Source organism: Herpailurus yagouaroundi, unplaced genomic scaffold (genome assembly GCF_014898765.1).
Source record: "Herpailurus yagouaroundi ecotype Mexico unplaced genomic scaffold, PumYag 67793, whole genome shotgun sequence".
Taxonomy (NCBI): domain Eukaryota; kingdom Metazoa; phylum Chordata; class Mammalia; order Carnivora; family Felidae; genus Herpailurus; species Herpailurus yagouaroundi.
In genome coordinates this window covers 16,494,727-16,521,924 of record NW_024420586.1, presented here as the reverse complement: position 1 = coordinate 16,521,924, position 27,198 = coordinate 16,494,727, and the positions used below count along the sequence as shown (strand labels likewise).

Below are 27,198 nucleotides of genomic sequence, written 5' to 3'. Positions count from 1 at the left end.
AAAACAGTGTCATTAAGAAAGGCATATACTTTAAAATATCGCAACCAGGCTAGGTTAATATGTCATAAAAACATTACATTGGGTCTGCCAGAGATTAAAAACAAAGAAAATCAAATTTCAAGGATACTTTATTTTTGGTTTTTGTAAAAAGTCAGAATTTATATGAAAAATGAAAATCGAGATCCTGTGATAGACAGAATAATGCCCCCCCGAAGATGCCCATTCCCTAATACCCAGAACTTGTGATTGTGTTAGCTTAGATGGCAAAAGGAGTTTTGTAGATATGGTTAAATTAAGGATCTTGAGACAGAGAGATTATCCTGGGGTGGGCCCAATAGAATTGCAGTGGTCCTCATAAGAGAGAGGCAAGATGTCAGAAAAGAGAGAAGATGCTAGCCAGGCTGCTGGCTTTGAAGGTAGAGGAAGCTGGGAAGGGCAAGGACTTGGATTCTCCCCTGGAGCCTCCAGAAGGAGCAGAACCCCATGGAACCTTTAGACATCTGACCTCCAGAGGTGTAAGATAATAAATCTGTGTTGTTTTAAGTCACTAAATATGTTAAGACACCGACAGGAAACCCATATAGATCCATGATAAAAAGTGAAAACTATGTCATAAAAAATATATTCAGCCTAGTGGTTAGCAGCTTGAGTTTATTTCATCTTGAACCTACCAAAATTGAGTATTTAGCAACCCATTCAACCTGCTTTCCTAGCCTCCTGAGATGACTTTTTTTTTTTTTTTTTTACCAGATGAGCCTGGTAAAATTACATACATAAGTTCTGAAAAGGTATCAAAGTAGTCTTTTGTAGAATTTCTGACAAATCAGCAATTGATAGAAGTTTAAATTCCAGGACCATATAAGGATAAGAATAAAAGTAGGGATGGGGCACCTGGGTGGCTCAGTCGGTTAAGCATCCGACTTCGGCTCAGGTCATGATCTCGCTGTCCGTGAGTTTGAGCCCCACGTCAGGCTCTGTGCTGACAGCTCAGAGCATGGAGCCTGTTTCAGATTCTCTGTCTCCCTCTCTCTCTGACCCTCCCCCGTTCATGCTGTCTCTCCCTGTCTCAAAAATAAATAAACGTTAAAAAAAATTTTAAAGAATAAAAGTAGGGATAAGAATGTAAAACAACACCTATGATGTCAATAGCGGTGTGCCCAGTTTTGTTGTTAGAATATTAATCAGCTCTGTAATCAATATGCCATTTATATCTTTTCCTTTTAAAAATGTTTAGAGCATTCAAGGAAATCTGAAATGCTAGGCTTATGATTACGTTAAATGTTTAAAAGCATTTGATTATTTTTGCAATTAGTGTTTAAATGGTTGAGGAGACTTGTTTTGTTCATTTGACATGTATTTCATTTATTGGTTAAGTAGTATGTGAATGTTTAAAGAAGTTGTTCTGAAACTTGAACATGCATCAGAATCACCATGAGGGCTAGTTGGAAAACAGCCAGTTGTGTCTCTCAGTAGGTGTGGGTTGGGGCCCCAAAGAATTTGAATTTTTTTTTAATGCTTATTTATTTTGGAGAGGGAGAGAGAGCAGAGTGAGGGGGGCACAGAGAGAGTGGCACAGAGGATCCGAGGCGGGCTCTGCACTGACAGCAGAGAGCATGATGCAGGGCTCAAACTCCTGAACCAGGAGATCATGACCTGAAGTCCAACGCTAACCAACTGAGCCATCCAGGTGCCCCAGAATTTGCATTTCTAACAAACCCCAAGGTACTGCTTATGCTGCTAGTTTGGGGACCACATTTCAAGAACCACAAAGGAATGTTAGCTATTTTATGTTTCAAGGAATGCTAAATGCTTGATAAATTCACGAGACTAATATGTTGGACAGTAAACAAGGTACAAAAAGTAGGTCCATTCCTTTAGGCACAAAAAGCCCCTGGACATTAAAGCATCTATGGGCAAAAGGGAGTGCAAAAAAGCTTGATAGAAAATGTCACTTCAAGGGCACCTGGGGGGCTCAGTCGGTTAAGCATCCAACCCTTGATCTCAGCTCAGGTCATGATTATCAGGGTCTTGAGATTGAGTCCCACATCAAGCTCCATGCTGACTATGCTTGAGGTTCTCTCTCTCTCTGTGTCCCCTTGCTCCTCCCCAGCTTCTGCTCTCTCTCAAAAAAACTAAAAGGGGTGCCTGGGTGACTCAGTCTTTGAGCGTCCGACTTCAGCTCAGGTCATGATCTTGCAGTCTATATGTTCAAGCCCCACTTTGGGCTTGCTGCTCTCAATGCATAGCCTGCTTCAGACCTTCTGTCCCCCTCTCTCTCTGTCCCTCCCCCACTTGTGCTCTGTCTCTCTCAAAAATAAATAAAACATTAAAAAAAAGTAAAGAAAATTCCACTTCAATCCTTCCACCACAGAAGCTGATGGTGAAGTGGAATTAATGACACAGGGGAAAAGGAGCCACTCCCAGATTGTTTCCACATTGGAATCACTTGTGGAAATAAAGATGTTAAAGACCTTTAAGTAGACAATTTGTATTTATTTTGCAAATGATGCTGCTTTCTACTTTATGTTTAAAGTTATGATAAATCATAAAGAAGTCACCATTCTTAGTTTTCTTCTTCCAAGCTACTAAAGATCTTTAAAAAACAAAAAACTTTTCATTGGAAACAATGACAAACCCATACCTAGAGCTGGATTTACGGGCCCATTAATAGTAATCTGGGATTTTGGTAGCTCTCCATCAATTGAAAACCCCAGTTTTAAACATTGTAAGAGCTGTGTTGTATGTGCTACAAATGAAAGGCTGACAAGTTAAAATACTCTCTGGCTCTATAATGACTTGATTTTTGTCTGTTTTCATTTCCATTGCCTATAGAGAGAGAGTTCTGTCTGCCTTCTGTTGCATTCCTGCAGTTTTGTAGACAATCTTGGGCATCTGTCAACAACGGTAGCAAAACAGCCTTTGCAAAATCCAGATTACCCAATGTTAAACTTTCTCATACATATCATTTTCCTCTGGAGGTTTGATAGCCAATATTAGGGTTTAAAAATAATCCACAAGTTAAAATATGTGTTCAACTTGATTTTACCTAAATGTTTAAAATGTGGTCTATTCCACACCCCCACCCCACCTCCCCACCTTCATCATCTCTTTCCTTACTGTGTAGAACAAGGAGAAACATGGCATAGGACTGTAAATGAAAAGACGATTCAGGAGATAAAATGTTAACATTGATTACTTCAGACTGATGGCAGTATTGATGGTTCTATCTATGTTTTTAAATCTCTTTTAATATTTCCTACCAAAAAGAGTATTACGGTAATAACCACAAAAAACCTCCTATCTTTCAAAAAAGAAAATTCCCTCCAAACATGATTTTGCAAGTAATTGAAAATGAACTAGAGCTTCTTAGAGCAATGGCTAATTCTTGGCCTTGGTAAAGAAATGAGCAAGATGAGCCTGGAACATCGTGCCATATCATAAAGCAAGGGAGTTATCAAAGGCTAATAGAGTTATGTCAAAATGACCCAGTAGCCAATTTAAGGACAGATCACATTGGCCAAATGGGGGATAATTTGAGCACCGATAAGAACAATGACAGCAGTGAATTGAAACCTTCAAATATATTAAAATACATGACTTTATAAAGATACTAAAAAACGGAAGAACATGGACAAGTCATAACAAGACCAATTTCAACTCAATGTAGAAGAGAACTCTCAGGTGGTTTGTATAAACTCTCATCAGAACAGTCAGACTGCATCAGAATGAAACTAGATAGCCCAAGGTATAGAGTGCCCTAAGAGCAGATGCTTCCATGCAAGCTCAAGGACAATTTTGAGGAAATGGCGTAGAGGCGGCATGAAAAGGATGGCTAATCTAAATATCCCATAAAGACCTTTCTGACTTTGGATTTCTATTATTCTTTGACATTTTTTCCTTTGGTATAAGATCAAAACTTTTAAATGAATTAACTGAAATGCCCAGAAGGCCAAAACAAAACAAAGCAAAAAATACTATAAGCAAAGTCCCCCATGGCCCCAGGAAGGCCTGATGCGGACTCTGTATGGTCGGGTGAACAGATATGAAAAAGCAAACAAACAAACATAACAAACAACAACAACAAAACAGGAAAAAAAGCCACCAATATATAGTGTTCTGGGCCAGATCTTAAGAGCAAATGTGGATATTGATGAGATGGACAATCACATAACAATCCTGATGCTGTCAGAAATCGAGCTGTTCCTAAACTCATTGGAATGTGATGAATGCATTGCACAACCCAGAAGACAAACATAGCTTGTGTTCTCATAGGGCCCTGCCATGCATTCTTCCTTTTGTCCTTATCCTGCCTTAAATCGGACGGTGTGCCCCCTGAATTCCAGTTTGTTACCAGTGACACCTCCAATCAGTTGAATTTTGACTGACTGGCAAACAGTGGGAGGAATTTTTGGCTGTGCATGACACCACTGAGAACTCTGTAATTATTACAAAATGGATTCTTTCCTATTTTTATTTTTTAGTGAAGCAGGCCAAGGCCTTAGAGGAGACATAGACTTTATCCCCAATGTAAATTGGTCAAGGAATAAACTTGTTAACAGAGTGTCCCTCCAGGAGAGAGAACATTCCATGTGCTCTGATATCTCTACCCAGGTTATAATTTTAGTTGTATCAATATAAGAATAATGAGGAAACAAAATAATACCTTTAGCAAACCTAGATGGGCTCCTCTCAAATGGTCTGGTGTTGGAAGAAACCCAGGGATGTTTAATAATTGCCACATGCAATTTATTCATGAAAGTTTCTATAATGGCCAGATTATTTTGACTTGGATATTATGCCTTGTGTTGAGGACCTCGGGGATAAATGGGTAGGGCATCATGGCATTGAGAATGACCTCCTCAAAATGTGCTATAGGAATTTCAGTGTTGGGTCACCGTACGCTGACTAGGGGACCACAGCGAGTGATGTCTCACATTAAATCAGAGCTTGTCCTGGGATTGAATTAGGCCATAATTTGGTTCAATCAGTATTACTTGAATTTATTCTGTGTGCCTGTCCTTCATAAACATTATCTCATGTATCATCATGTAACTCATTAAGATCAGTATTTGTACCTCCATTTGCTAGCTGAGAAACCTAAGAGTCAGAGGCAACTGCTCTAAACCACAAGACCAGTGTGGTACGAGCTGTGACGTAAACTGAAGCCCAGCTCTGCTTCAAAGCCCCTGCAGTTTACACTATGGCAAATTGCCTCTAGACTATGAATGGTCATAGTTCATGTTGGGAAGGACTGGCTTTTGTTACCATTCACCCAAGGATATACAAATGTCATGCCTGCTAGCTTTTTGGTGACCTCTGTAAAGATTCATGGAGATATCATATTTCCACTATACACACACACACACACACACACACACACACACACACACACCAATTTCTTAGTTCCTAATTAGGTACCAATATTTTAAAACATTTTTTAGAGTGGGGAGGGGGAAGGGGGAAGGGGAGGGGCAGGGGGAGAGGGAGAGCAAGAATCTTAAGCAGGCTCCATGCTCAGCACAGAGCCTGGCATAGGGCTCAATCTCATGACCATGAGATCATGACCTGAGCTGAAATCAAGAGTTGGATGCTTAACTGACTGAGCTACTCAGGTGCCCCTAAAACGTTTTAGTAAGAAACCTAAGAAAGATTGCCTTTCTCAGGCTTGATATCACTGGTATAAATACCTTTAATAGTAGTATTCCAGCTTTTTAGAAACATTCCTTTCAATATGACAGTGGTTCACTCCACTTGAGGACTGTGTCTCATCCACAAATCCCTCTATAACTTCCAATATTTGAACTGTCAGAATGACAATGATTTGAAAGCTTTCCATGTTGTTACAGGGGCATGCGGATATGTGATTATGTAGTGGGTTGAATGGTGTCCCCTAAATTCATGTGAAGTTCACCTGGAAACTCAGAACGTGACCTTGTTTGGAAGTAGGGTCTTTGCAGATGTAATTGGTTAAGATGAAGTAATACTGAGGTAGGGTGGGCCCTACATCCGGTAATGGATGTCCTCATAAAAAGAGGAGGGGATACACAAAGACATACAGAGAAGCAGCCCACCTGACCGTGGAGGCAGAGTTTGGAGTGACGCAGCTACAAGCCAAGGAACACCAAGGAGGGATTCTACCCAGAGCCTTCAGAGAGAGCATGGCTTTGCTGACACATTGGTTTTGGACTTCTCGCCTCCAGAGCTGTGAGAGAGTAAATAATCTCTGTTGTTTTAAGCCACTAAGTTTGTGCTCATTTGTATGGCAGCCCTAAGAGACTAATACAGTGGTTTATGCTGCTTTTCCTTTCTACTACTTTTTCACTGGTAGAACACATTCTAGCGATTGCTACCATAAGTAAATTACAGCTATAGGGATAGTGAGTAGAGTGGAACCAGCATCACGTTATTGGGTTCTACAGGAAGCCTTTTGTACTCATGGTTCCTGCAGCTGTATGACTAAGTGCCGTATTACAGTGAGATGACTGTGGAGCTATTATGCCCCTTTCACTGATGGACTCAGAACATTAGGCATAAACAGCTGTGATTATGGAAGAACGAGAAAGCCCTGAAACTGGAGTGATAATGCCCCACTGCTGTTGCTAAGTTCCATCCGATTTCAAACTTCTGAAGGATGCATCATCTCAGTCATGCTAAGGTGTCACTTCTGGTGTCACATGTAAAAGGACAAGCCCACAGTGAAGGGAAAAATAGACTATCCAACTCTTAACCCCAGGAGAGCACCAGAGAATTGACAAAATCTGAAAACACCCTCACAGCTGAAGTAAATTTACCTGAAAAAATACGTATCTGTTGTGTCTTCTGGTATGTTACGGGGTGGGAAAGAATTGCTGAGAGACTTTTCAAAAGAGGGAATTGGGCAATGCTTGATTCTCTGATGGGTGCTTGGCCCTACAGGGATCCACACTGAACTGCGGAAACAGTTCAGATCTTGAGGCTGTCCTCCTATGGGTGCAATATGTGCTCCCTTACCAGTTAGGGTGCATCTAGGTAAAGGATATTTAGCAAAATCCAGAAGAGATGAGAGCTCAGTTGTGCAAAAATGAGTTAACACAGCAGTTCTGACGTGGCTGTCTTCGAAAGGCCTACTGACAGGGCTGGCCCTCAGCTGGCGTCTGGGAACTTAGACTTCGGGAGGGTTTCCACCAGTCCTAGAAATAGTAAGGATGGTTCACTGCCTAAATTGTATAAACACTATGGATGATGTTGAACACTTCCCTTCCTCCTGGGAGTCCAGAACTTGGGTTTGTGCTAGGCTGAGGGTGCCACGCAATCTAAAGTAACCCCCACAGATCACCCTGCTTTTGCTTCGTCCTAACACTCATCCCAACCTGCTGGTCTCGTCACGCTTTCTTTGTTTAGTGAAAGCCCCCTCCCTCTAGAGTATAATTTCCATGCAAACAAGGATTCTGTTTGATTCGACCAGCATTTCATTCTCAGTGCTAAAACAATTCCTGGAAGCAAACCTAGGCATTCAAGAAATATTTTTGAATAAACGAATAATTAAATCATTTGACTAAATAATTGACACTTTGGAAATTGCACTTAACAGCCTTCGGGAGGCTAGCCCAGTTTTGCCTTTTTCTTTTCTGTTGCCACATTCACTGTATTCCCCCTTTGGGTCTTCTCTCACCAACGGGCAGTCACTTTTTTTGTTTTATTCCACCGGGCCCCCAAAGTAGCCAGACAGGCGGATGGAGAGGCAAGGCCATCAATCAGTGTCAGGTGTGCACTGTTCTCTTGATTTGAAAAGGCCAGCACTGTCATTTAAACATCATCCCATCTCTTCGCATCTTACAAAGTTTAACTTCGACAAAAAGCAAGGAGAGGCAATTGCTATGGATTTTACGGTGCATATTGGCAGGGTAGATGTCATTAAGATTCACTTCCTTGCTTCTCCTGTTCAATTGCTTCTGTGAAAGGCAGTGGACTTCTCCTGTCTTCTTCAGTTTAGATTCATTGAATTTCGGAATCTCAGCCATATCTTGTCAGATATTTTGGCAGAGGGAGCAGGAATGGGGTATACAGAAGAAAGTCAGATGCCACGGTAGCTACCCTGCCCCCCTTTCTGACATCCCCACCTTGCATTTCAGCCTCTTCTGTTTATTGCGCTATCCTTAGTCTCCTTGTACCTAAGTATTTCCTCCTGCCCTTCCCTAACTGTGCCTGTCCACAAGGTTCAGCCTTCTGCAGTTCTCCCACAATGCAGTTCTCCCACAGTCAGTTCTACCACTGAGCTTATAGTTCTATTTATCCAGCATTCAACTTCCCCCAAGGTCTATCTCCAGTGGCCCGTGGACATTCATATTGGAAGTTCAACCTTTAATGCAATATGTCTAATACCTAATCTAGCACCCTCTTTCCAAAGCAGACACTCCTTTCATTTTTCTGCTTCTGCTAATGTATCCACAGATATTTTAAGAATAACCAATGTGAAATAATTTTGCCTCCACTATCAACGTACCCTTCACAATCGGTTATCATGAAATCATATAAATATCTTATTAACTGTCACTTCCTTACCATTCCTTTAACTCACACACTAGCACAGTAGATTAACAGCACAACAGCCCCGGATTACTACACAACTTTGTAATTCGGGGTTTTGCAAAGTGTGGTCCAGCCACCCAGGCAACAGAATCATTTGAGGGGCTTGTTGAAGTATAAATTCCTCAAAACTATCTGAGCTCTCACCCGCAGAGTTAGAATTTCTGAGTCTGGGCCCAGAATTCTGCATTTGTCTGCATTGGGACACCCCTCTGTTGAAGGCCTACCACTTCATAATCTATATATTTGCATGCACTTGAGAATATAAATTGGGCCTTAAGGATCAGAATTCCCTCACTTTATAGAAAAGGAAACTACGATCTGGGGAAGTTTTCACCTATGACTCACAGTAGGTAAGTGGCAAAGCTTGGACTAGGTCTCGAGCCTTGTGATTTCCAAGCCATGCCTGACTGCTAGCCTTTTAAAGGCCTGCATGGAAGGTTGGCCCTTGGATGGCATCCGGGAATTTCAATTTGGGGAGGGTTTCCAGGACTGATAAGAGTGGCCCACTGTGCCTAGAATGTTTTTGTTTTTGTTTTTACAAACAATATGGTTTAAAGTGAATGCCTGCTTTCCTTCTGAGAGTCTGGATTTGGGTACATGTCAAATGGAGGATGCTGTGTGACCAGCCTCCAGTAAAAATCCCGGGTACTGAGTCTCTAAGGAGCTTCCCTGGCTGAGAGCATTTCACACCTGTTGTCACAACTTGTTACTAAGGGAATTAAACGGGCCTTGAGTGATTCCATGAAAAGGACTCTTGGAATCTTGCATCTGGTTTCCCTTAGACTTCGCTACATGTGCCTTTTCAGTTTGTTGATTGTGTTTGGTATACTTTCACTGTAATAAGTCACAGCTGTAAGTATGACTATATGCTGAGTCCATGAATCCTCCCGGTGAATCATCAAACAGGGGGGTGGTGTTGGGGACCTCAAGACACATAAGTCAATGCTTTCCATAATGTATTTCACCGTCTCTCTCCTGGATTATATATGAGAGGCAGTAGGGGTAGCCAAAATAGCATGGCCTTTAAAAACAAACAAACAAACAAAAAAAAAAACACGTGATTTAAATGCTGACCTCACTGCTAAGCTCCATTACTTCTCTAAGTCATGGTTTTGTCATCTATAAAATTGGGCCAATAATACTTAATGTGTAAGGCTTTTACAAAGATTTAGAGATAATGTACAAGAGGGCCACCCTTTAGGGAGGAGCTATTATTTTTATTCAGAGTCGTTTGGGTAAGAAGGAATGATCAGAATGAATTCTATGGATCCACTTTTATGTATCCATATATCCACATAGCAATGGAACTAATTACAGAGACTAAAAGGTCCCAATTACGTTGGAACTTGTGAGCAGATTGTTGTTCTCGGGACCTGTGTAGAGCTCCTCTAAGGACTTGCATGGGAATTGTTGTGTGGAGAGCAAACACAGCAAAGAACATGTTTATACTCATTCTCAGCTTTCAACCCACGCTTGGTTATTTGTCTCTTGCTCTTGGGCTCCTGCCCACTCCACTGATTTCCGGGTCCTGAACTTTTTCTGGCTGTCAGTCTGCACCCCTTAACTCTTTATTGGATGTTCAGCCGTTCCTCCAAGTTTATCCTTTTTGCAACCACTACTTCACACATGACTTACCATCATTCGCTTGGTTCTATATGGAAGATCCCCACTGAGACTTCTCCCCTGGATGTGCCCCTGGCTTCATCCCTTAACCAGCTTGTAATATTTGCTTAGGAATGAAGTATAGGTCACTTTTGTGGAAGCAGAAGTATTAGGCAAATGTAACCCCAGTCAGCGGCAGCATATTTGGAAGAAAAACTCGTTTAGGTTTATTTATTCTTTTTGTTCCATGCATCCGGAAGATGAACACAAATGCTTCTTAATACTAACATGGTCCTAGCTGATATAATATCACTAAAAGGTCTAAAGATGAGTTATTTCAAATCTAGCAATTCAGAGGAGGTAGATTCTTCAGTACATACGAGGGTAGCTTCCATAAAAAGTAGTGTTGCAAGGACACTTTATGGCATATCATTTTCGGGAAAAAGTCATTAGTCTTTGATATCAAGGGTGAAATATTTAAACAAAGACATTTGCTCTGTAGTTCTCATTCAAACATGCTATAATGGTGACAGCATTTCATGGGGAGTCCGGGGGGGGTGTCTATATTTCAGTCTTTATAATATAATGGTTAAGAGACTTTTCCTACCTCTACTTCTATCTAGATAGGGGTAAGATACTAGTGCTTGACAATAGAATGTGTGTGCAAGTGATTGTGTCGCTTCCCTGCTAAGGTGAGTTTGAAGCAAGTATCCCATCCCTATACTCTCTTCCCCTAGCTCCTGGCTGGATGTAGACACCCAGGATGACCTTGGACACCACACATTGAAAATGGTAGAGCCATTCTCATTTGGAGTCCCTGAAAAGCCACATAAATAATGAATATTTCCCTCTTACTAAGTTACTTACTAATGGCTAACATCCACACTATGTTAGCCATTGACATTATAAAATTTTTGTGTCATAGTAGCTAGTACGTTCCTAATTGTTGCACCTCTTTATGCCAATCTATTTGGTTTGTTATAGGATTAAATAAGTTAAAACAATGCCTAGCACATAACAAATGCTCAGTAAATGTTAGCTGTTAATATTATTACCTGCTCTGATGCTAACTAGTTAGTCATGAGTCACTGAACATGTCAGTTTCCCTGGACATCTGTTTCTTCAACTGTAAAATATGAGTCACACTTGATGTTTTCCAAGTTTCCCTAAGTTTGAAATTTTTATAATCAGAAACCTCCTCAAATTGCTAAGGAAAAAAAATTATCTTAACCCATAGAAACTGACCAGAGGATGAGGAGAGAGGTATTCAGAGCATCAGGTAAAGAGAGGAGGAAAACAGAGAACAGTACAAAGGATGCTGAGGGGGAAAAACCTTATTTAAAGAGAAGCATATTTCCTTTTTGAAATTTATCAATTCTGAAATAAGCTTTGAAGGGAAGAAGATTTACAAACCGAGCTGTGTCCGTGAGACTTTCATTCACACCCAAATGAATATCTTGCGTGGTAAGAAAACAAGGGTGTCCTCCCAGAAGTGCAAAGCCTACAATAAAAGAAAAAAGGGGGGAAAGCATTTTGAAAAAGAGAACTAAAGTAGAAAACAACATTGGGGTGTCTGGGTAGCTCAGGTTGGTTACGCGACCGACTTTGGCTCAGGTCACGATCTCGTAGTTTGTGAGTTCAAGCCCCGCGTCGGGCTCTGTGCTGACAGCTCAGAGCCTGGAGTCTGCTTCGGATTCTGGGCCTCCCGCTCTCTCTGCCCTTCCCCTGCTCATGCTCTGTGTCTCTCTGTCTCTCAATAATAAATAAACGTTAAAAATTTTTTTCAAAAAAAAAAAAGAAAACAAAATTATAAGGAATTGGCACCATCTCAATTGAAAAGTCAAAAATTTTAAAGCTCTCTAATGTCTCTGCTAGGAAATTCCCAGGCAGAGCAAAATGAGTGACTGCGAGAGGTAGATAAAATTTTCTGTAAAGACACTCAACTCTCCTTCAGATGGGGGCCCATTTATCTACCCTGTTGTTCAGAACCTTTCAATAATGGGGCATTGTTCCCTTCTGGAAGCTATGCCTGGTTTTGATTCTTTAAAATGTATAATGATGTCCATCCCAGAAAATGGAAAAAGAAAATGTAGTGTGGGATATCATGGATTACAATGGAATACTACTCAGGAATAAGAAGGAATGAACTCTGAATATAACATGGATGAACCTCACGACAATTATGCTAGGTGAAAGAAGCTAGATACAGAAGAGTAGATAATGTATAATTCCATTTATATGAAGACATAGAATAGGCAAAATTACCATAGAGTGGCAGAAATTAAAAGAGTAGTTGCTTCTGGAGAAGGTGATTGTTGAGGAAGGAGCACTGGTGAACTTTCTAGGGTAAGAGGAATGTTTTAAACTTTGATAGAGTTAGTAGGTTTGTAAAAGTTGAGGGGTGCCTGGGCGGCTCAGTCGGTTAGGCATCTGACTTCGGCTCAGGTCATGATGTCACGGTCTGTGAGTTCGAGCCCCGCGTCAGGCTCTGTGCTCACAGCTGGGAGCGTGGAGCCTGCTTTGGATTCTGTGTCTCCCTCTCTTTCTGCCTCTTGCCCCCCTCTCTCTCTCTCAAAAATAAATAAACATTTAAAAAAATTTTTTTAAATTGAAAATAAAGTAAGTAGTTGCTTCTGAAATGGAATGAAATAATTCTATTCTACCTATTTTATGCTAGTTAAGAGTGTTCACTTAAATATGCCCAGAGTAGGATTTTAGCTAGAGGGTACTATGTTCTGACTCTGGCGATGACTATTCCCAGAGCACTACCATGTGCTAGCACTTTATAAACATTCTTCCATTGAAACTTTACTCTAATAGGAGCACAGTAGATATTATTATAAGAACTTCATAGACAAGGGTTCTGAGAGTCAAGAGTTTAAAAACTTGTTCAAGATTGTTTTTAAGAGCCTATGTATAGCCCTAGGGCTTGCCATAGGGGAGCCAGCCCCCGAGCTAACTTACAAAGGAATTTGCAAAGACAAGACAACATAGTGGAACTGGACTCCGTCTTCTTCATCTGGAAAATGAGGGAATTTGCCTAGAACCCTTAAGATCCCTTGCGGATGTGATGTGCTACATCCCAGGTAGAATCAGAGAACATGAAACACGCTAACAATCCTACTTGGTATGGGTCCTGTAATAAAGAGTCTGACTGAATTTATGATGTTTAACTGCTACCAACTTTCAAGCCAACCATCACTCTCTCTTCTCCTTCTGCCCTATACCTAGGCAAGCTGGTAAGAATGTACAGACACTCCTTCCTTTGGCACTAGCGGGAGGTTCAAACTAAACAAAACCTGGCCAGTGCATGGGAATCTTCACCCCAGCCCCACCTCCTAACCACAAAGCCCAGACGGTATCATTTTCCATACTCTGATGCCACTTTGAGACCAGCATGGGAGTCAGTCCTGCTCTACCCAAGAAGCCCCATTATGTGAGTAATAAACCTTTTCATACCCTCTTGGTGCTTGTGTGGCATCCTCACTGTCAATAATCAAACCAAATTTTTGTGGAGGGCACATTTTGTCTCTGTGGAGTGACTGCACTAGGCCTTGGCATCACAGCATAGTTCTGAAATTTATGCATTCGTTCTACAAAATGTGCCTGGTGCTATTCTAGGTACCGGGAAAAGCATTATAAACAACAGGGTACAAGTGCCTGCTTAGAGTGAACTTACATTCCAATGGGGAGAGAGATAAGTAATAAATTGAATGAGGAGGCGCCTGGGTGGCTCAGTCGGTTAAGTGCCTGACTCTTGATTTTGGCTCACGTCATGATCTCATGGTTCATGGGGTCAAGCCCCACATCAGCACAGAGCCTGCTTGGGATTCTCTCTCCCTCTCTCTGTGCCCCTCCCCCACTCACGCACCCATGCTCTTTCTTTCTCCCTCTCTCTCTTTCAAAATAAATAAATCAACGTTTAAAAAATAAACTGAGCACTGGGTGTTGTATGGAAACCAATTTGACAATAAATTTCATATATTCAAAAAAATAATAAAAAAATAAAAAAATAATAAAAAAATAAACTGAATGAATAAATGAAGTATGTTGTATGTTAGATGTTGAGAAGTGCCATAAGAAAAATAGAACAGTGAAGGGAGATAGGGAATATAAGGAATGAGTTGTAATTTTAGTATGGTCGAGGAAGCCACACTGAAACACACCAAACAGTGGAAAGAGCATGTCCTGAGGTCCTCAGGAAGGGTCACGACTGCCGGGTTCAAGGGACAACAAGAAGGTTGGTATGGAAGGTACAGTGTAAGGAGAGCAGTACGAGTTGAGATTGCAGAAGGAAGGTAGAGGGGAAGAAACAACTTTGACTTGTCTGAGTAAGATAGAAAGCCATGGGAGGATTAGAGCAGAGGAGTCACATGATGGACTTATGTGTTAATATAACATCTGTTGTGGGGCAAGGGTGGAAGCAGGGAGACCTGTCACTAGACCTGTCTGCAAAAACCTGGGTGAGAATTGGTAGCTTGGACCAGGATGATAACTGCTGAAATGATGACAAAGTGATTGGATTCTTGATATATTTTGAAAGCAGAGCCAGCAGTCAACTGAACACCTTGCTTCATACCTCACTGGAAAATGTAGCAATCAGAGAACTTCTAGATTCCACCACCCTGCCTCCCTACCTGCCAGCATCTGTACCCATATATTCTACTTCCCTTCCTCTTAAGCATAGAGGAACTTGTCATGCCCCACATACTAGAAGCCACACCCCCTTGTGTACTCAAGAACATTGCTGTAGTAATTCTTCCCTTTCTCCCTTACACTACCTTCGTCGTGCATATGCTATTCTCATTTCTATTCTCATTTTTCACGCATTCGAAAAAGGCAAATTTTCTCGTCCCTATTTCTCCCTGCTAAGTATCCCTTTAACTGTTTGCTCCCTTTGCAGCAAAACTTTGTTTTGTCTTTCTCTCTTCAGTTCTCTTTCCTCATTTCCCTCCAACCTATCCCCATAAAGCTTTGGCTCCCCTCCCTCCCAACACTGCACCAAAACTCCTCTCACCAAGGTTACCAATGATACATCTGGTGGCTATTTCAGTCCTCATTTTTCTTGAATTAGCAGAAACAAAGTTGTTCACCACCTTCTGCTTGATAAACTTTCTTCAAACACTGTCCAGGACACCACACCTTCTTGCTCGTTCTCAATCTCCATTGATGGTTCCTTCTCTTTTCCTGGACTTCTTAATGTTGATGTTCTCCAGGGCCGGTCCTTGGTCCTCTTCTCTCAATCTATACTCATTCCCTCTATAATCGTATCCAGTCTCCTGGCCTTAAATACCATCTATATGCTGATGCCTCGCAAATATCTCTAGGGCAAATCTCACTCCCGTACTCCAAACTAATAGCCAACTGCCTTTTCATCGTCTTTGTTCATGTGTCCAATAGACATCTCAAACTCAATGCTGCCAGAACTGAACTCTCAATGTCCCCCTCTCTCCTGCTCCACCTAGTTCATCCTGCTCACAGTTGCTCAGGCAGAAACCTTGAAGTCATCCTTAGTGTCTCTCTCTTACCTGATACATCAGAAATCTTATTGGCTGTCCCTTCAAAATATATCCAGAATCTGTCCCTCTTACCCCTTCCACTGCTGCCACTCTGGCCCTAGCCTCCATGTGTTATAGCTACCTACTGGTGGATTCCACTGCTTCTATCTTGTCTCCACCCCCAATCCCTGCAGGTTGTTTTCAATAGAGCAGTCCGAGAGAGCCTTTTAAAATGCAAGTTAGATCATGTCCCTCTGTTCAAAACCCTGCAAAAATTCCTCATTTCACTCAGAGTAAAAGCCAAGTCCAAATAAGGGAGTACGTTTTGCCCTCAGTTCCAGGAACATTGTTCTCCTTCTTTCCAACACATTATATCACCCACTTATTTATTATGTCTATCGTTTATTGTCTGTGTCCCCACTAGAACATAAGCTCCAGGAAGGCAGGAATTTTCCTCTGTTTTGTTCACTGGTGTATCACTTTCAGGAACCTAGAATAAATGCTGGTACATAGTAAGTGCTCAACAAATACTTACTGAATGAATGTAGGTGGGATTTTGACTGCAAACATCTAATGCCGTTAACAGAAAGAATGGAATTTTCTATTATGTGTGAAGTGAGCTAATGGAATTGAGTGATGATTATAATCACTAATCACTCTTGAGTATTAAATCTGTTTCTATATAGGGAACGTCACCTAAGCAAAGGTGAATACTGCACATTCATCAAGAAAGTATTCTTTGTGCACCTACTATGTGCCTCGCACAGAGATGAATGTCGCTGAGGGTTGGAGACTATGGAGGGAGGTTTCAGACAAAGTTTAAGACCTCCTGGCAGGTCTGCTCCAAGTCATGCTGTGACTAGAAGTCATTGTGCGATAACAATGCAGGATTGGGTTACTGCCTTTTCATCTCTGTCTCTGTGCTATAAAGAAGATTCACATCAAGCCTGGACTGATGAGGTAGGGGTAGGAAGAGGGATTATAGAAAACATTAAGAATAGGAGTCTGAGCCTTCAGCACTTCTCAAAGGAGATGAGATGGAGCAACATTGCTTCCGAGAAGGAATTTCCTCTGCAATTGTGGTCTCTGGTCACAAAGGAACCTCAGGCCCCAGTGTAAGAGCACAGCTCAAGCATTTGCCAGCTCATCGGACCCGGCTGGTGATAAGCGCTTCAGGAGGGGGTCAGAGGTTCAGAGAAGCCTCCAGGAGCTGCCGCTGCTGAGAAGAGGAGGGTAGAGGGACAGGGCTCTCCTTTCTCTTTACCCTTCATCCAGAGAAGCCTGCTTTTATCTGTCATTTGTTCATGCACTCAAGTTGGATATTTTTGGACAAAGCGTTTCTTCTGTTAATATCTTAATTTCTTCCTGGGAAAATAAGACTACATCTGATTTTGCCCTTTTCCTCACAGGTCCCTGCAAGCTTTGGAAGAAGGGTATAATTAGAATTCATGCACTGGAAATATGAGGGCTCTGAGGGTTCTTGCTGGTAGAACTAAGGCTGTCGTGAACCTCTCTGTGCTTTACTTTCATACCTGCAGAATAGTATCACATTTTTTATATTGTCACCTTTGTAAAGATGATACATTTGAAATAGCTTAGAAAGTGCCAGCTTCTATGTCACCTTGAAAGTGAGATGCCAAAGTTAAATAATGAAAAGAACCATCTCTTAGGATGCCCTGTGCATTTTTTTCTATTGGCTACTGCACTTACCGAGATTAATAAATGTATCCGTCTATCTGCTCAATTAATTTGCAATAAAAGAATATAATCATCAGTAGGCACACAGGAGAATTGTGCAGCTTGCCTGGCAGGCATACACAAAAGAGTGGATGAGGAATAAATGATCTACAACTGCACACAGCGACGTTGGTACATCTCACAAACATAATGCTGAGCAAAAGAAACCACACACAAAAGAACATATGCTGAATGATTCCATTTATATAAAGTTCGAAAACAGGCAAAGCTAATCTGTGATGTTAGAAGCCAGGATAATGGTTACCCTTGGGTAGGGGGAATGGCAACTGGAAGGAGATACAAGGGAGGTCTCCGGGGTGCTATTAATGCCCTATTTCTCTATCTGGGTATTAATTACAAGGATGTGTTTACTGTAAGAATTCATCGAACTACATATGCATAATGATTTGTGCACTTTTCTATAAGTGTTTTACACTGAATAAAAAGATTACATGAGCAATTAATATGGCTTAAGTTGGGTGATGAATTTTATTCTGTTCCTTCAGATCAGCAGAAATACTGTTGTATCTCTGCAACTCAGGCTTGGGATAGGATCCTCAAGGACTTTCCTATGAGGAGACTGGCACAAATCTGGGGCAACAATAGACAGTTTTAATAGCATCCCATTTTCGTTCTAAATACCAAGATAACATGAGGCTCCTGGGTGGCCCAGTTAAGTGCCTGACTTCAGCTCAGGTCATGATCTTGTGGTCTGTGAGTTTGAGCCCCACATCGAGCTCTGTGCTGACAGCTCAAAGCCTGGAATCTGCTTCAGATTCTGTGGCTCCCCCCCCCCTCTCTGCACCTCCCCTGCTCATGCTCTCTCTCTGTCTCTCTGTCTCTCTGTCTCTCTGTCTCTCTCTCAAAAATAAAAAAAAATTAAAAAAAATTTAAATACCAAGGTAATAGGTTTTGATGGAAAATTGTGCCGAAGGACAACTCATAAGATGCATATATACATTATAAAAATGCCCTGCCATGGTTTTGGTTGAGGTTTACTGTTTCTGTAAGCATTTAAAGCAACTACTTACTCTGATTCTCCTACTGTTGAGTTTGGCAGGATGCCATATACAATTAGACCCATGGATACTTATTGAGGTTAATGATGAATACTCTGTGAACCATAACTTTTTATGGTCACGTGTTCCTTTTCTCATGTATTCGTCATAACAGGTTGCAATTTTGTGCTCGTTTCAGAGCACTTCTGTATAGAAAACCATCATTTAACAAAATGCTTAATGCCATCCACAGAAACAATTTTGCTGGAACAAAACATGATAATTACCTGTTCAAATTAAATTAGATATTTAAAAAAATACATTTAATAATAGCTACCGATCCTCGGTCTGCCATTTATTAGCTGTGTCTATGGGCCATTTGCTGAACCAGTTTCAGACTATTTTCTTCAATGGTCTTACCCTCACAGAATTGTCGTAAGGATTAAGTGAGATAATCCATGTAATTAATGTAGAGCATTTGGCACAAGGTCTGCCCCCAAAGGCTTATTAAGTCTTCACTCTTGGTTTTATTAATAGCTTAACTACCATATAATATATATGAGTGGTAAAACTGATCAGTTATTCGGGGATATTTGATATCAAAAATAGCATTTGAGCAGAGAAAAGTTGTATAAAACACCAACAGCTAAGAAAAATTAATTTTAAAAAACTTAAAATTGATAAATGTCCATGTACTAATCAATTATTTTGATGACTTCAAAAAAGAACACCTCTCTTAAGTTCTGACAAAATAAACTCTGCCCAACTCATAGAGGACCGCTGTTGAAAAGGAGCAGAATTTGAGAATTATTGACTTGTTTATGCAATATTCATTTTTCCTTTGCTATATGTCAGATGTCAACATATTTTGTAAAGGGGCCATCTTAAAAGAGCAAAATGTTCTCATCTGTTTTCTTCCTGGGACTTAAAGATCAGGTGACACCTTACATGTTTCCCCTCACCCTCCTTTCTTCAGTCAAGGGGCAAGGGGAGTGCATTAGTAAGAACAATGAAGTTTAGATCTGAATCCTGGTGCTCTTTGTTAAGTAAGTGAATTTACCAAGTCACTTAATCCCTTTGAACTTTATTTTGTTACATATTTGATGAACCTCATTACTGACCATTACAAGGCAAGTATTGCATGAAGTAGTTGTTTGCTTCTGAATCCTAGAAAGCTCTGATACTTGTAGATGGGATGAGCTATTTGAAGAAACAACCAATGTTTTTGTTTGTGGTTCCTCCTACTTGATCCTATCCATTTGTCCATTTGGGCAGTCATTTTATTGATTCAGGGGAGGTCTGATAAAGCAGAAATGCAGAGAGAAAGAAAAGAGGTGGTGTGTGGCTTACAAGTTTAAAAATGGACTTTTTTGAAATATTACAGAGATAATAGCTTAAGAAAAGAGAAATTTTGAGTTTTAATAGCTTACAATTCCAGGCACAAACAGTAGATTTGAAAGACATCTTGGTGAGTCAGAGCCAGTTTTTTCTTCCTGCTTTATCACCTAGCCTCCAATACTGGGAACTGGAAGGGGAAAAAGAGGAGCAAGAGAAAGAAGCAGCAGAAGAAATAAAAAGTGATGGACCTTTGACACTGTACCTGTCATCTGTCCTCCCAGGCCACGTACTGAAGGGTGGATGCGTGATGGACATTTCAGATGAGTTTGGGGAACCCCAGAGCTGATAACATGTGTGTCTTGCCTTTAAGACAGAGTTCTAGGAGGCAACACATGTTATAGTACTCCGTGGCGCCCAGATTGAGGAAGGAAGGATTGAGAAAGCCTTGCAGTTTCTCTGTACACAGGATGGCAAGGAGAACTGCCAAGAGGTTGGGAGAGTCAACCGAGAAATATTTCACGTCTTGTGATGATCCAAGTGCAGCAGACTCCACAGTGAATGGGAGACAGCCAAGGTCCAATGGGGATACGGAAGTCTCAGCAGACTCCAGTGTGGCCATTTGATGATGATGTCCTGCTGACCAATGACCAAACCCCCATAGCCCTAGATGTCTTACTCACGTACTCTCCGGGACTTAACCATGACTGTGGGGAAGGGGAGAGGAGAACCCAAATTGACAAAGTAAACCCTGAAATGACTGAGGATTGCCTAACATTGCGAAGATTAGGTTTCCACCATCCTGCAAAATTGGTACAGGCTAGAGAAAATCCTTTACGTGTTGGGAAAATACACATTTCTTGCCCACGTGAGTTTGAAGGCTGAGAATTTGTGTCCACTCACATTTTCTACTGAACACGAAAAGCTCTTGGAGACTTCTAATCAAGTGTTCATGGAATTCCTACAGATGACACTAACCTTTCTGCTTACAGCTTCTTTGAGAATTGGAAAGAGCATTCAGAGGCTTGCCCTGGTACTCCCAGTGACAGTGTTTTCCCTTTGTGGTTGTTAAAGAGACACAAATTCCCCCACTGGATGATTCCTCCCAGATCCTCACCCTCTGGCCCCCTCTTCAGCACAAGTGTGACCTTGTCGGTGGACTCACCTGTTTCTGTGGACAGTCTTGTTCGAGTACTTCTTTTTTCAAAAATCATGCCTAAGGACTTCCCTTGTAATAAAGGCAAATACTGAAAATTAAGGACAAGAATACAATTAAAATGAAAAATATATTTAATATCCAGTATCAAAGATTATGTTTCAAAAGTTATTCCTTACATTATCAGAAAATGTAGAATAACTAATCACTGCTTCCATCCAAATAAGCACTCAAAATGTTACTGTAAAAGTGCATTTAAAGTGTTTTTTTGTCATGGGGCACCTGGGTGGCTCAGTTGGTTAAGTGTCCAACTTCAGCTCAGGTCATGATCTCACAGTCCCTGGGTTTGAGCCCCGCATCAGTCTCTGTGCTGACAGCTCAGAGCTTGGAGCCTGCTTCAGATTCTATGTCTCTCTGCCCCTCCCCTGCTCTCACTGGGGTGTGTGTGTGTGTGTGTGTGTGTGTGTGTGTGTGTCTCAAAAATAAAATAAAAACATTTAAAAATTTTTTAAAAAGTGGTTTTTGTCATGTTCTGTACAAATAGGAGGAAGGGAACAAGAACTACAGATAATGGGCATGTAATTCCAAAATATTAGTTGCTCTGGGTTCAACCTGAACACTTGTTCTGAAGTATGTTAATATTTCTTACTGGAACCGTCTTTTTACCTAAATCCATGGAAACCCCTATCAATGTTCAATGACCTTGAAGACGCTTGGTTCAGAAGTGTTTTCTCAGCTAGAAACAATGCTGCTCTGTCACAACATGGGGCAGTAAGACTCCTAAGGATGAAGCCCCAGCTACACTTTTCTCATGCATCCTTGTGGGAGCACAAAGGCTTTGTTTCTAGAAGTCTTTTGGAAACAATCTGGAGAGTTTGGGTGTGGGGTGGGGCTTTTCCTTCTTCCTCTTCTGTAGATGGACTTCCTGATAGGGTGAGTTCTGGAACAAATAGATTCCTGCCAGCTAACTCTTCTTACACATGAAGTATGAAGAACAGGCCTGGGATCTTGGGGGACCTTTTCTGCTTATTTCAGGTCTTCTATGGGAATGTCAACCCATAGCACTTGGAGTCACTCCTGTTCTCAGAACTTGGAGAGCTAGTGAACTAGATTAAGAAAATCAAGGTTGTGTAAACCTTTCTTGGCCTGGCACCAGCTCTTTAAAGTGCTTTTGAACAAGCTTGGAACACGTATGCTTTCACAATTAAGCGGTCTAAATGAGACTGCTGCATGAATTAAGCGCGTTTCAAACATAAATTGTTCAAAATGCAGAATAATGCTTACAGCTAAGCACCATATCCCATCTCTTCTCCTACTTGGTTACCACTTAATTGTTTCCTTGCTAATCTGAATTATTTTCAACACGGTAACATCACTGTGAATTTTTGGACATTATCCTAATAATCATATATCTGATATTCATCCACAATTGAAATTTGTTGCCAGGAAGAAAAAAAAAAGTATTGTCCTTATTTTTAACTTGATAGAAAACACACAGAGAAAAGAATGAAGGTATAAAAATAAAATCTTTCCAGAGAAATGATTCCTTAGGTTCTGATCCAATTAATAATGAATTTCAACATTCCGCATGAGAGAAGCACAATGACTTGTCATTGAATAACTGATTTTTATGCTTTTTATATGCCTGTACACTCAGTGATAATCAATTACCTTGACTGTGTGGTTTCATTACTTAGCTACTGTTTAGGAATTTTAATATATTTTCTTTTCCCTCTTTCTTTGGAAAGGCTGTCTTTAAAAGGGCTGGTAGTAGGGGAAGGTAAAATGAAAATGCTACATACCTCTCCTTTATGTTTTATCCTCAATTTTAGATCTGACGATAGCCATAACATATACTTAATTTCTTCTCCTGTAAAGTCCTTTAGAGTGAGGAGGTCACGACCCTTCAGCTGTACTTTATTTTGTAGTGGCTGTCCACATCTACACAAAAGAAAAAAGAAAATTCAAGAGAAATAGATATTTAAGAAAAAGACCCCATTGAACTGGGGTGACTCGGTGTTCGATTCTTGAAACAAAGCGTAGAAAATCACATGTAGCCTCATGTGTTCCTGCAAAGTGCTAACGCGCTAAAATTGATAAGGCTGTGGTTTCCTTTTTTTTAAATTTTTTATTTAAAAAAAATTTTTTTAATGTTTATTTCTTTTTGAGACAGAGAGAGACACAGTGCAAGCAGGGAAGGGGCAGAGAGAGAGGGAGACACAGAATCCGAAGCAGGCTCCGGGCTCCGAGCTGTGAGCACAGAGCCCGACGCGGGACTCGAACTCACGAACAGTGAGATCATGACCTGAGCTGAAGTCGGACACTTAATTGACTGAGCCAGCCAGGAGCCCCTCCATTTTTGATATCCAATATTTTGGATGTGGAGAGAAAAGAAAAATTTGAGGAAAGAGGTTGAATTCTTATTTGCTGGGAATAGCCCTCTTGGTGGCTTAGCCACTTACTAGTAGTGCCACTTCAGGCAGGTTGCCTAACCTCTCTCTGCACCTCGATTTCTCACCTAGAAAATGAGTATAATAATCTTATAGCATTGTGAGGATGGAATGATTTAATACATGCAAAGCAGACGGTGTCTGGCTTAGAATAAGCACTTGATAAATTTTAGCTATTATTATTGAAATCATTAGATTATATGAACAGAATTTATAATGTCCATACCATAGAAAACATTTTCATTCTTTTTCCTCTACCACCCTTCAAATCTCTTCTTTGGAGATTTGTTCTTTACTTGTCCCTGGTCAAATACAATGGGCCTTGTGGCTTTTCTGGTAACTTTCAGAAAATAAAAAAAAAAAAAAATACTCTGTGCTTACTTTATTCCCTCCAAAGAGTCTTAGTAAAATAATGCATAATAATAATAATGATTTTTTTTAACTCTAAGAAATGTACTGCAAGTTAACACCCTTCTTCCTTCCATCTCATGCCTGATTCAAGCCGGCCTCCTCTAAAGGGACGAGGGACCATGAATTGTTTCCTCTATTTCCCACCTTTAGTCGCTCCAAGTAAAGCCAAGGGAAAGTGAGGAGTTAAGGGTCAGGCAAAGTCTGATTCTGTTCTAGCAATTTAGCATTGGCCTAGGTGCTTAAGGCTGACACTTTATCTTCTGGGGTGCTTTTGAGGGTCCTTGGGAGAACTCTGTCATCACTGGAAATTTCTCACAATAGTCCTTGGTGGTGGACAATTACATTTCTCCTGCCATCCAAGGGAACACATCCAGACTCCTTTCACAGAGATCTCCCCACCCTTCGGGAGGTCTCTTGGCCATCATGTGAAACAATACCATGCTAAGTCTCTTTCTCAATCTGTATTGGTTCATGGGAATCCCTTCATGTACTTTGCTCTGACAAAAGTCCGTTTCTTTCCAGTATGAACGCATCTCTTATTCTGCCATCAAAACAGCGAGGCAGCCTGTCCCTCTTACTCTAGATTTCCTAGGTAGAGACTTGAAGTTGGTGTGCAGTGTCCCCAAGCTCTCCTGTTGAACCTATCAGTGCCATTGGAGCCACGTTCCCTAGGCTTGAGTTGAGGGAAGAGTACCTCTCCCCATCATATACAATGGTAAGACTTTCCAAATCTTCTTCCAATCTACGCCCATCTCTTGGTTTCTGCAATATATTTTAGAAGCTGGAAGTGGTCACCAGTGGGTTGCAAGACTAATTCTTGTGTATCTCCTTTGCTCCTGTTTTAGTGGCATAGCATCTCGCTTTGGAATGAGGGAAGAGAAAACACCTATTGGGCCTAAGCAGAAACCGAGACGGAAAGAGTCCCATTTTAACACTTTGTTACATTGTGATGGCAATAATTATTTTGGGGGGTAATCAGTATCTAAAATTGAAAACATTTATTCTTTTGTTATTCCTCGTGTTATCTCTATTTAACAATAATTATATTGTATGCCATTAGAAATTGTGAATAATGAAGGGCAAATTGTGGTTCACCACATGGGCTAAACATTAATTTTACTAGAAGCAGAACCATTGTCACAAAATGATCATGCTTGAATTCTAGCTTAAGAAAAGAGCTTGTGCTACTTGAGATGAAGAGTCAATTCTCTGGTGGGAATTTCTATATGTCTTTTTGCAATGGTGACAAGATAGGTAGGAAAATCACAAATTCACTCAATTTGTTGTTTCCACTGCATGACATCAAATAACTTAGACAAAAGAATCTTTCACTAAACCCCCAACTTTCTGGCAGAGTTGATTGGTTCGTTTAGTCTTCTATAGGTGAATATTTTTTTCAGTTGATTTTTTGTGACATTAAGCCCTTCAGAGATTCTAGTTAGTAAGGAAAGGAACTTCCATAAAGATCGAAGTTTTGTGAGTTAGTTGGCTAATGGTTGATTGATTGATTGATTTAACGTAGGATACCAATACCATATTCAATCCTTAGAAATTAGTGTTTTCAGCTTGTATGTGGATCAAAATTTTGGTCAACATTCCTGCTTCAAAGATGTACCATAATCTTCAACTTGTAAAAATATCATTCATCTACTCTCTAAATGGAAATTTCTTTAAGGCAGTGGTCCACAATTTATTTTTATTATAGACCCATAACATAAAACATTTTGAACATGGATCCACAATGTATGTTTGCTTATTTGTATACGTGTTACTACCCTGGTAGATTGTGTAAAAAACAGAACACAAAAAAATGTAAAAGTTTAGATGAAGGAGAACCAAAATTTTAAAAGTAAATTCGTAAATATACAAAAAATATTTTGCTGGCTAAAGACGTTTTAGAATAGACCTTCATTTTCTTCCTTCCATTAGAACTCTAGTAAAAATCTTAGAAAACTATGTCCAAGACTTGGATGATAGTATTCAGAAATTTGAGAACTTTAAAAACATGGCCTTTAGGCAGAAAATGTGTTTTTACATTTGCATTTTGGTTATATGTCTGGTTCTGATGTTAATTACTGATAATACTAAGCAACACTTGGAATATACAAGTACCGATATTGTTAAGAAGTAAACCCTTTGACTGATATTGATGAATTGTTTAGAGTCAACTGGACCTGGGGTCTGTAAACAGTTTATCATGTCTGGCCTGAAATGGAGGCATGGCAGCTTAAACTTTCCCAATTCACATTGAGGGCATGTTTGCAAATATTTTTTTCTTTCTGGAATGAGGTCCAAGTAAGATAAAATCACAGAAGATAAACTCTCCTGACTGTGTGTCTTACAATAAAGCATTAATATTCCATGGCTTAAGACTTCCTCCAGTATTGTTTTTAACAGAGAAAAAAACTTTGCTGGAAACCCCTGCTCCCTAGGATTTAAGAAATGTGTGAAACACCACTATAGTTGGTAAACTCACATCCATTGACAACAGGAGAAACCACTGGTATGCTAATTTTGAGGACTTCTTGCCTAGAGCTTAAGTTCAGACTTCTGGCAGTTTTAGAGTCCACAAAAGCTGATCTCCAAACTGCAAAACTTAAAGGATTGAACACCCTCCCCGACTCTCAGCCTTTGCAGGCTTGTGTCGTGTCTATCTACTTCCTTCTTTTTTTTAATTTTTTTAATGTTTATTTATTTTGAGGGAGAGAGAGACAGAGTGCAAGCTGAGGAGAGGCAGAGAGAGAGAGGGAGACACAGAATCTGAAGCAGGCTCCAGGCTCTGAGTTGTCAGCACAGAGCCTGATGCGGGGCTCGAACCCACAAACTGTGAGATCATGACCTGAGCCGAAGTCGGACGCTTAACCGACTGAGCCACCCAGGCACCCCTCAATCTACTTCCTTCTAAATACTCTTGGGACTACAAGTTTTATTCAACAGAATATCACAGATCTTGGAATTGTGGTAGTGGTTGGTGGCGGTGTTGAATCTCAGAGAAAAAGAACTGAAAAAGGAAAAGAAATTATGCATGGAACTTAATTTTCTCCTGGGTTCTCATGAAAGGAAGCAGGAAAATAATGGTCAAAGAGGAGACTCAACAACACCTTCAACTACTGCAGAAAAGCTCCAACTTTCAGCTCTCTAAACAGAAGACAGACTAGGAGAAGTAAAAAGTCTCGGGGTCTTTCTCAGATTTGTCCTTATACTCGAAGAAGTTGGGATTAGGGTTGGGTTAATGTTCTACTGTTGGGATTGCATTGTGAGATGCATCTCTTGTTATTTCTCCATTGACAGACTCAAATTTAAAAATAAAAAGAAGACACCAACATCCTGCTGGAATCTTCCCTTTTTGTCCGGACCTTTCATTTAAAAATGTGTATAGCAACAGAAACCTTATTTCAAATTCTCTTTCTTAGAGCACAAGTAATCAGAAGAATAACTCTTTG

At 40.6% G+C, this 27,198-nt stretch overlaps 1 protein-coding gene and 1 long non-coding RNA gene across 3 annotated transcripts in view; one reads left to right on the top strand and one right to left on the bottom strand.

Annotated features, from left to right (window-relative positions):
* Positions 1–25,187, top strand: part of LOC121026069 (uncharacterized) — a 176,887-nt gene extending 151,700 nt beyond the window's left edge. Inside the window, exons 5-6 of one of the 2 annotated variants that reach the window (XR_005788251.1) lie at positions 13,402–13,606; positions 19,913–20,022. This is a non-coding gene — a long non-coding RNA (uncharacterized LOC121026069). Of the gene's footprint in view, positions 1–13,401; positions 13,607–19,912; positions 20,023–24,600 lie in introns of those variants that run through there. The other variant, XR_005788252.1, reaches the window with a different exon arrangement.
* The window catches only part of OTC (ornithine transcarbamylase), a 61,898-nt gene that overhangs the window by 27,042 nt on the left and 7,658 nt on the right, over positions 1–27,198 (bottom strand). Inside the window, exons 2-4 of the mRNA XM_040468885.1 lie at positions 22,697–22,835; positions 20,904–20,985; positions 11,584–11,671 (exon numbers count right to left, since the gene is read on the bottom strand). Coding sequence (XP_040324819.1) covers positions 11,584–11,671; positions 20,904–20,985; positions 22,697–22,835 — 309 coding nt within the window. The remainder of the gene's footprint in view (positions 1–11,583; positions 11,672–20,903; positions 20,986–22,696; positions 22,836–27,198) is intronic.